The sequence below is a fragment of the Scomber scombrus genome, chromosome 8 (genome assembly GCF_963691925.1).
Source record: "Scomber scombrus chromosome 8, fScoSco1.1, whole genome shotgun sequence".
Classification (NCBI taxonomy): Eukaryota; Metazoa; Chordata; class Actinopteri; order Scombriformes; family Scombridae; genus Scomber; species Scomber scombrus.
The window spans coordinates 18,179,401-18,190,628 of NC_084977.1; the positions used below are offsets into that span (position 1 = coordinate 18,179,401).

The window sequence follows — 11,228 nt, forward strand, 5'->3', positions numbered from 1 at the left end:
TTCCATCCTTCTCCAAGATAGTAAAACAAACATGCCTGGACCGTTTAGACTACTTCACTGTTTTCCACCCAGGCACAGCATCAAAACAGGACGTTACTGTGTGTGTGTGTGGTGTGTGTGTGTGTGTGTGTGTGTGTGTGAGAGAGAGAGAGAGAGAGAGAGAGAGAGAGAGAGAGAGAGAGAGAGAGAGAGAGAGAGAGAGAGAGAGAGAGAGAGAGAGAGAGAGAGAGAGAGAGAGAGAGAGAGAGAGAGAGAGAGAGAGAGAGAGAGGGGGGTAGTAGGGACTATATGAGGCAAGGTCAGGTGGGAGGTTTCATGTAGCAGCTGCTTACTGGAATAAACATGCAGCCAGGTGGTTTCCTCTGTTTTAAAGACAAGTGTGTGAATGAAACAATGAATCACACTGTGTCCTCTCATACTTTACAGCTGTTTACTTTTTTCAAACTATTTCCTTAATGTCATTCACCACCAGACTTATTTATCAGTATCTTCTGCACCTGTAAATGTGTGTTTGTGTGCCAACACTGCTGAAATGTTTGAAGGAGTTAATCTTTTATTGCAACCAAGTGCATGTGATATTGATTGTGGTAAATCTGTAAAAGTGACATCACCACTCAATCCTAAATAATTGCATTCACATCTTATGACGTACGGTATTAAGCTTTGGTGAAAAGAGATTCGTTGTTTTAAAGGAGTAATCTGCTGTTTATTACAATGACATTAACATTCCTCAAATGTTACATGAAAGCAGACATGGCTGTGGTCATGGCTTTATGGAAGACATTGTTGTCACGGTGTAATTTAAGTCGGTATGGTAGCAACAGTGTGTATGTGACAGTAAAGCTCGGTCCGCATAACTGTAAACGGGGATGTCGGGTTTCTGTGTAGGTCATTTTAGAAGCTATAGTTTTCACAAACAGATCTGTATTTGCGTCTGCCTGCCTCTATGTATATCTAGTATGGTGGCTCCTTCTGTACTAACCTGGGAAAATCCCCCACTAATGTTGTTTCTGTGGGGTCAGACGCATACAGTTAAAACACTCAAATCATGCCATTTGTCATGAACTGACTCATTTGTTGATATTAAAGCGATGTCCAAAAAAGCCTTGTTGCAGCTGGTTCCAGGTCTTTGTACACAAGCGTCAGTGTGTATAGATGTCTTTAATGTGGGAGTCTAGAGTCTGAAGGACAACTCTTTGTACCAGCGTATTTGACTGCTTACAGAGTTTTGAAGCACATTCCAGGACCTCTTTTAAGAAGGAAATGAAAAGTGTTGACAGCAGTTTATGGTTTACGTCACTGAGGCTCTCAAGGTTATTGCTTTTTACCTGGGCTCTTGTCTCTTTGCTTGGCTCTAATAAATGAAGTAATAAGAAAAGCAAAGGAAAATTCTGAAGATCATCTTTTTTGGTGATATTTTTTTTCTTTCTTCCCCCCCCCCCATCCCCCCCACAATGATTTTTGTGTCAAATGCAGCTTCTGAATACAAATCCAAGCTTTCAATGCAGAATGAAATGTTTAGTAATGACGGATTGAATAGCATAAACAGTATTGACCTGAATATAACCCATGTTTCAATTTATTTTTCTCTTAAAAAATTTACTTAGAGAAAATCAGGCTTTGTATTGCATGTGAGGACTGGACAATGACAGGTGTTAGAAATGGGGGCGTCATTTTATAATCAGTGATATCTTATATTTGGGGCAGTACGGTAGAAGAAAAAATAAAGAAGAGAACTCCATCTGTTCATCCCAAAGCAAACTAGCAATTATACACTTTCAGTATATTTACTCTGCTTGGATTATTATCTTCCATTTAGGCCCAGTCCTAATACCCCTCGTCCCTACCACTTAGTCCTACCCCTCTATTTTGTGTGACCCATGTAGGCTAGGGTGTCCTGTTTTTGTTGGGGATTGAGTGGTAGTGGTCATCCAGCCCTCCAGACGGTCTTCCAAACGCAGTGGTAGAAGAACTAGTAATCATCCAAAAAATGTGTTAAAATCTGTTGGAATATGTAAGGGAAAAACTGAAAACCTCTGTCGGGTACAGCCTCATCGCTGGTGTGTTACGTATGTGCCATCATCGGCTACTGGTGATGAAACGAATGGTGTCCCATTTCCTAGATTAAAAGAGTTCAACCCGACCCCTCGTGGCTCCTCTTTGAGGAAACACTACCAATGGACGGCACTCCAAAACGAGTAGTAGGGCAAAGGTAAGTAAACCGAGACTGGGCCAATTGAAAAACTCATCAGTTACTGACTTGTTAGTCCACTGAGCTGGCTTGTTAGCCTTTAGCAATCAGGCTTTGTAATATTTTAATTTTAAATCTTGGTATTAGCGGGCCATTGTGTGCGTCCCCTCCACTGGAGTGTTTTCCTGTGTTGAGTGGAGAAAACTCAGCTCCCACTCTTTTTGGGTGCTAATGGACAGAGCATTATGCAGAAGAACACATCCTCCCACCAGCCGCATTCAGAGCACATCCTGCCACTGAAAAGTTCATTATCGGAAAAAAAAAGAAAGAATTGCCACATCTTTTCCTTGCAGCTGCATTTGTTATGTTTTAAAACCCAAGAGACAAGACCCACTTACATAAGTGTCACAGTCAAAGCCTCAAACACACTCGATTAGAGACATTAGCCAGAAGCAAGTCACTTTGTCTTTATGCTTTGTGTGCTGGTTGTGTGTCTCAGACTTATGATACATCCCACGTATTGGCAGTTTTTTTTCACTAAGATGTGAAATATTTCAGCGAGAGAGAGGACTGAGAGCTTTGAAGCAGTCTCACTGTGACATTTCTGTCTATCTTTGTTCAGATCAAAATGAAGTTTTTGAGCTGGGAAATGTGATGTTCTTCAAGAGATTAAACCATGCAATAATTTCATAACTCCAGGGAGAAGGTGTAATAAACAAGAATAAACCTGGTTTTATAAGGCGTGTAATAATTGGATTGGTCATTGGTTTTTATGATCCTGTATATTTAGAGCGGCAGAATTGCAGGCTTTCTTGTTTCAAGGCTGCTCAATGCTGGAATTTTCTTTAATATACCTTCTTCAGGGTCCCAAACTACTTCTTGATGAAAAGGTCCACACGTTTCATTTGTCCCCAGCAGAACCCCCCTCTGTCAGTGAGAGTTTTACACAGCTTTCAAAGAGCAAGTTGTTTCTTGTCCCGAACAAAGTGGAGCAAGCACACATTTGGTTAGGATAGCAGTACAGAATGTCCCCAACACCTGCTAATGCTTTTCATTCTCTTGGGAGTGAGAAAGACACTTCGTTTGAGAGGTTGGCAGAGAAAAATGGAGGCAGGAGATGATGGTGCTGTGAACTGGCAAAGCAGGAGAGGAGGCACTTAGTAGCAGTGATCTGAGCTAAGAGGTTATATGTCTAGTTTGAGGCTGGTCCGAGTGTACGGGCACAAAGGAACATTTTGACCAAACAGAGCTGCATTCTGTCCCAGCCACTAAAATCTGACGACCTCTCAAAGGCACGTGTGACCAATTTGATTAAGAACTGAAGAAAGATCAACATGAGTGATGTGCAGGTTAATATTTGATGATTGCATGCACAGTACATATATCAAAGTTACCCTGTGATTTTGCATTGAGATTGTTTCAAACCTTTAAGGTTTCTTGTTCTTTGAAATTAGGATCAAAATAATAATTTGATATACATACAAGAGAAAGTTACAGCTGAGCTAGTAACCGTAAACATGAGCCTTTGTGAATTAAGCCTGCAGTTTTTATGTAAATAGTGCAGCTGGTATTTTAATGGCCTCACTAAAATGCAAGTGTTCCTGAATATTACACATTTCTATAAACAAAGCATGTTATACCATCTATTTTTAATATTTACATTTCAGATTCACTTGAGACAGATTATATGTCACTCAGGGGTCATAGAAAAAGTGATTTGAAAATGCTTTGTTATGCTGCGGTGAGGAGCATCTTCTTTCATTCAGCTGTGCAGTTTGTCCATCATCATCAAACATTTTGCAGCAATTTTAGTTTTTGTTTTTGACAGTGAAAACAGAACGTCAGCCTCATGACACAGTTAAATAAAAAACCTCTTTGAGTGAACAGCAGCTTTAAGTTTGAACAAATTATTGCTTGTAGGTTCATTTCTATCATTTGATGTACACTTCAAGGGGAGTCCCATTTAACTTGTGGCTATGCCAGCATATCTGTTGTTGTTTTTTTTGTTTTTTATTCGAGCCCAACTGAAAAATTAGGTATATTATCTTTGAAAATATCAATGTGTAACAGCTTCAAAATCCTGTATGGGTCGGCCTGTAGTTTTATTTTTTAACTTTGATGTAATCTAGACTGAAACTGAACTTCCAAGTCGTCTTTAGACAGTCTAAAAGAAAACTAAATCGCAATAAGGCTTTTTATTAAAATCCTAGTTTCAGTATTTTTTATACATTATAATACATACAATAATTCTATATAATTAGAAATATGTAACATGTCAATTAACAAAAAGTCAATTGTCATATATCCTTATTTTTAACCACAAAAACATGTTGCCTTTACATTCGTTAACAGCTTTACTGCCAATCATGTCTCACAACCAGAGGACATACAAAGTCTCTTTTGTTTGCACATCAGTTAAAAACCCTGAATATGCACAAGATCTATGCACCTAAGCACTTTGTGTATTTGGCATTTAGCAGTTTTTTGTCTTTTTGAAGTGATCTCACATAGTACTGTTTGTCCCTGTGATCTGCCTTGATTGTTGCATTATGTTTTTTGATGAATGTGTATTTTTTATATATGAGTGGCTGCAACCAAATTTCCCCTGCTAGTATAATTAAGTTTGACTTGACTTGATAATTTATAGCCATCAAATGCAGTATGTTCCTCTTCCAACATTATGTTAAAAAAAGGCAGAATGGAAAAGTCTGTGTACATGTTCCCTTATGACGATGTTCAGTCTGAATGTGTCTCAGAGCACGTACACCCACTTATGTCTTGTAAAAATGACAAACACTCCACAGGGGCTTAACATCCCCAGCTACTAAACCAGCAGCCTGTATAAAAACTGCATGGACAAGCACAGTTGAGCTCCAGCTGCTGGATATAGGTCAGTAATAATATCAAAGCATGACTCAGAGAATCCACCGCTCCCACTGGATTCAATCAACATGAATGGAGGGAGAGAGGGAGACAGAGGGAGAGAGAGAGAGATCCTGTACAAAAAAAGTAGCATCATTATTCTATATGATTTTCTCACATGTGTTTATCAGCACTGAGAGGGCAGCCAGACTGCAGCTGATTAAATTTCACCAATATAGTCATGTGAGTTAAAGGGTGTTTTCTGCTTTATTTGATGAATCTTTTCTGTCTTCTGTTGCCATATTTTTTTTTAAAAGTTGGAACATTTTTTCCATTAATATTTAATCTAAATAAATCCTGTTGAGTGGGTGCACTGTGCACACATGCATGCAGCAAAGAACTTCCTGTCCTTTGTTGTTTTTAGTAGTGATGACCCCTCATTGCACTGGCTGTTTGTACAAAACGCTCTTTTCCATATACTAACTTTCTCAAAGTGAACTCTTCACCCGCTATATAGAAGCTCATGGTCTCCACAGACTTGATTTAAGTATTAAAAACCACAACACCATGTAAGAACATGACAGATGTACATATGACCATGTTTTTTCTTTTTTATTGGTCTCATGTGGATTTTCTTTTCCTCCTCAATTCAGTGTTTATCAGGGATTTAATGTACCTAAACACTCAGTGCTTTGAAGGGGCATGTCTTTTTCTGAATGCAGCAGGACTCCTCCAGCTTAGATGAAATCTGAATAAATATCCCTTACTTCTTTGGCAGCAAAAAACTGAATAAAACAATATTAATGAACCCCACAAAAGGTTTTTTGAATGAAGCTTTGTGTGTCACTTACGTACTTTAGAGTTGGTATGCTGGCAGAACAGGGTGCTGAGTTGGCACAAGCCTCTGGCACTCCTGGACCTGCTCTCTTCCTGTTTTAGCCGCTTTGCTGTTTGTTCAACAAATGTGAACTAAAATGGAGTTGCCCCTCAGTTTCACAAATGCAGCAGCTCAAACAAATCGCTCAGACACTGTAAGTACATACATTCCAGTCCGTGCAGAGGGATGAATTCAGATTTAGTTTTTAATCATCAACCGAAAAAAAGTCTTACACTGACAAATCTAACACTCGTGGTTCCTGATTTAGGACTGCAACTAATGATCATTATTGATTAATTTGCTGATTATTTTCTTGATTATAGTCAAATTAATCCTTTAAAGGGGACCTATTACGCTTTGATTATTAGGTGTTAGAAAGTGGTGGGGGAAAAAATACATTCACAGTTTCTGAGGCCACCGTGATGTCTGAAATGTCTTGTTTTGTGTGACTAACAATCTAAAATGTTAACACTTTCAGTTAATTACCGTACTGTGTAAAAAAAACAAAAAAACCCAGCACATTTTCACTTTTTAGAAGCTGAAACCATCAAATATTTTCCCTTTTTTCCCCAATTATTATTAACTGATCTTCCAAGATAGTTGGCAATACATTTTTTGTCGATTGAATGATTGACTAATGGTACCTAATGGTATCAGACAAAAATAACCTTGGAAGCCTTTAGAACACAGAGCGCAGTGAAAATTACTTGGAAACGTGGTGATTCTTGGTGATGAAGTGATTACTTGCAGAGTGAACTGGCGAGCCAAACTTACAGTCAGCAAGCTGGCTCAGTTGCTAAATACACACAGTTTATATTCCACTGCAATTATTTGATTTTGGTCCATATTTAATTGCTGGTGTGATCATGGGCCAAATGTAGTACCAAACTGAAAGTTAAAATATTGCTTACTTTCACTGTCACATAAACCAGACCCTACTGTTTATCTATTAAGCAATGAATGGTTAAGAGTTCAAATACATTTCTGATCTTCTGCTAAATTATGAACCATCCAGACTTCTTAGGGCATCTAGGACAGGTCTGTTTTCTGTCTCCAGAATCAATATTATACATGGAGCAGGTCTGCTGCAACTCTAATTTCTTTTAAATGAAGGTTGAAGACTTTTCTGTTGCTGCCTTTTATTAAATCAGATCTGAGGCATTTTATTAAAATCTTACAGTGTATTGTAACTTTTACACTCCTGTTTTATCTCTTATTCTTTTAACTTTTTAATTTTTCTTTCCAACTTACCATTTTTTAATAGAATTTAAATGTCTTTTTATATTGCCTTGTGTTGCTTGTACAATCTGTCTTGATGCCCTTCATGTTTTATGTAAGGCTTTTTGATTTGCTTTGTTGTTTTGTTTGACTAACTCATGTTAACTGACCCAAAGCTGACTCTTTTTTTCTTCTCCGTGCACAGACACACATTCTGGCAGTATCGTAAGGAGAACCCCCAGACCAGAGTGGGTGAGCCTACTCCTGAGGGCCTCCCTGGCTTTAACAGTGGTGTGATGTTATTGGACCTTGGTGCAATGAGGACCTCAGATCTCTACAACGAGCTGCTGAAGCCAGACAACGTTGCCAAACTAGCTGACCAGTACCGCTTCAGGGGCCACCTTGGGGACCAGGACTTCTTCACCATGATCGGCATGGAGCATCCTGAGCTGTTTTATTCCCTAGCCTGTGGCTGGAACCGACAGCTGTGCACCTGGTGGAGGGACCATGGATACGGGGATGTGTTTCAGTTGTATTATCGCTGCGATGGACCAGTCTACATCTACCACGGGAACTGTAACAGCCCCATACCAGATGACTGATGAACAGAGCGGACTCCTAATTTAGGAGGGAGATTTATGACTGTTTTGGCCATTTCCCTTTTTGACTGTCTCTGTAGTCACAGAATCTGCCCCCTGCTGGTCAAGGGGCTCCTGAATTACCTTCATATACACACTTGCTACAAGTATGGTGCTCATCCATGTCATTCTAGAATAACTGAACACGTCTTTTGTTTTTTTGTTTTTTTTTTTAAATGTGTTATATATTATTTGATGTATTTGTTTTTGGGCCAAAAGACCACTAGCCATGTTTTACACAAAATGGTGCAAGCTATTTTTAGCCAATAATTTCAATCATTTGATAAGATAAACTTTATTGTCCAGAGGGTAATTTTTTGGGAGCAAAATTGCTACACAGAGCTGCAGTTAAAAAATCCTTGACAATACAATACATAGTCGAAATAGTACATAACTGAAAGACAATGGAGTGGTGCACTAGTGAAAAAGTGCTGCACTCAGCTGCAATCACAAAATACATCGCAATGCATAGACAACAGGACAATGCAGGGTTGCACAATGCCAAAGAAGAGTGCTGCACCCAGCTGCTGTCACACAAAGCATAACATAATGCGTTAATGATCAATAAATACATGGCTCTCAAAACAATGCAGTGATGCTTTCATGTAAAAAAGTGCTGCACACAGCAGCAATCAAACAACAACCAATTACCTGACCGACCAGATAATGCAGCGGTGTCCTCGGACACCAAATTCAATACACGTAACTAGAAGAAGGGAAGATATTGCACATAACCCAAAAGAAGTGAAACATAATTCACATTGTGATAAAATAAATAAAACATAATGTCTGGACTAGACAAGCAGTTCTTCCTTCCTTATAACACCTCTGCACATGTGCTTGAGGCACTAAAACTGTGAAGGTTTGAGCTGGTTGTTTATTGAGAGGTGCAATTGATGTTGGGTGGAAGCAAAGCTTAAAGCAGTTGCTATTACATCTGCTGGTTCTATAGCATCTACCTGAAGGTAATAATTTGTATTCATGGAATAAGATGTGTTGATGGGTCCTTCGGAATCATTTGTGCCCGTCTGACTACCATTCTCCCGCAGGTGGTTTGAAGGGACGAGCAGTTTCACCATTTTAGCTACTCTAGTTTTCAGCTGGACTGTAAGTTAGCAGTGCCATGCTGCTGTGCCATGTCTGATAATGCTTTCCAATGTTAAAATGATCTCAGTTCCCACACCAAAAAAGTCTGAGCCAGCAGGGAAAGTGAAGTCTTTGAGAAGGCACACTGATAATTAATGTGGACTCTCCATTTTAAATTGTTATCCATCAGTATGCCCAGATACTTTAAAAGAATGTACCTGCTCATTTTCCCTGTCGCCAACAATCACAGGGTCATGGGTTCTCACCTCCCTTTGGTCATAAACCATTTCTTTGGTTTTATCAGGGTTGAGAATAAGGTGGTGGTCACACCAGACCTTAAAATTAGCAATCTCTTTGTGGTACAGTGAGGGGCGGTTGTCTATACTCAGCAGGCTTTATATAGTTGTCATCTGAAAATGTAATGATGTAATTATTTGCAAGGCTGCTTCTGCATTTGTTTACATACAGTGTAAACAGGATGGGAGAACTGACTCAGCCTTGAGGGACCCTCGAAATATAAATGCACATGTGTGATGATTAAGTCTCAACAAGTGTGCTTGTTGGTCTTCAACAAACAAACGCTTCTTACTTTCTTTTACATCCCTCTCTGCTCACACTACCTCCACCACCTCAAGGTTTCAGTCAGCGGCCCAAGTTCACTCTGCGCCGCCTTTTATCTTCCTGCAAATCCACACCATGTGAGGGTCACGCTGTCGCCATTTACTTCCCACCTCTGTAGCGTGAAGATGACAGGAGGCATTTGTTTACCACCAGTGGCCTCCATCTTTCTGGAGCCATTTGGTCGCAGGGCACAACACGTTGCCAAAGATCCTTTCAAACACATCTTTCTTTAGGTGGGATGGTGGAGAAAAAAACCCATTCAGAGGGTGGAGGAGGGTGTTGGACAGATAATGATAGGACTGATAGGTGTTGTCCCTGACCTGCATTTGCAGTTGAGCAACCTGTCGTTTTCAGAAGGACTCAAGCAGGAAGGAGCATGACTGTAGACACTGACCCACTTTTGAAGTTTCTTGCTGTGCTCACTGAACTGACACTCAGATTCAAAGAAATGTCAACGCTCAATATTCATCTGTCAGGAAATTGTCTGAGGTGATTCACACTTAAACACACATACACACACGTACATGAAGTGAGAGAGAAGCAGCTGAAGGCCCGGCAGCATCAGTGGAGTCAAACAAGGGTTACTGGATACATATGAGAATAAACATTATTCTCAATCAATAAGCTTCCCTTGAATTCACCCCGAAGCTGATCAATGATTTTCCGACTCTTTCAGAACAACACTCCATAGTCTCCATTGCTCTGACACACCTTGTTAACAAGATAAAGACACATTTCAGACATATAGTATTTCAAACATATCTTTGATTCACATTTCCTGACTGCACTTTAAAATGTTACAACACATGCTTTATCATCAAAAGTTTGTTGACTAGACATGGTTGAGAAGGTTGGATTTATTTTACTGTTTACTGCTTTGATGTTTGTTTGTGTGTTTATTTTTAGACCATACCAATGATTTGGACATTTTGGTCCATTAACTATGGATTTGTATTTATTGGCTGAGAGAAAATTCTTAATTAAACTTCCTTCTCTTTAGGTAGCCATTTGTTTCCTTTTTTCTCAGGACTTTCAGGACAAGCTTTATTTTTTTTCAGTACAGAGTAATGTACTGTTGCAGTTTTATTGTCTCAGAAAGCATCATCAGCTGCAGAAATCTATGGAAATGGACATTATGACAACAACTAAATTCATTTGACCATACCTTTAATTAAAAACAATCTACACACTATTGCACTGGTTGGAAATAAAATAAGTTACTAGAAACGTGTAGTTAATGGGCTAAAAAATGCTAAATCATTGGTATCATTCTTTAAGATATATTCTTTTTTGTGTGTGTTTTTTCAGCTGCTTTTCCATGTGTACTGTATGTATTGAAGTTTTATGTGTTACTCTTGCCCCTTTTAAACACATACCTGTGCATAACATTGGATAATGAATATAAGTGAAGATTTAAGCTGCATCAATTAATTAATTTAAAGACTGAAATAATCTGCAGATTAATTGATAATGAAAATAATCAATAGTTGCAGCCCTACTGGAGGTATAAGATGGTGGACAATGTAAATGATCTATTGTATCTTGATAAATGTTATGAAGATAATAGTCCTATAGTTACCATAGTAACTCATCCACCAACTGCCAACACACTTTTTCAGGTTGTTGCTTTGGTGTTAAAGTGATGTATGTTGAACTGTTGTGTATCTGTATGTTGAATGTTGAGTGATATCTTTCAAGGGCTAATAAAATGATCCATCTCACATTTAAACATCAA

At 39.0% G+C, this 11,228-nt stretch overlaps 1 protein-coding gene across 1 annotated transcript in view; it reads left to right on the forward strand.

The window, feature by feature from the left end:
- The window catches only part of xxylt1 (xyloside xylosyltransferase 1), a 29,923-nt gene extending 21,941 nt beyond the window's left edge, over window positions 1-7,982 (forward strand). The window contains exon 5 of the mRNA XM_062424152.1: window positions 7,354-7,982. Coding sequence (XP_062280136.1) covers window positions 7,354-7,750 — 397 coding nt within the window. The 3' untranslated portion in view covers window positions 7,751-7,982. The remainder of the gene's footprint in view (window positions 1-7,353) is intronic.
- The last annotated feature ends 3,246 nt before the right edge of the window (window positions 7,983-11,228 follow it).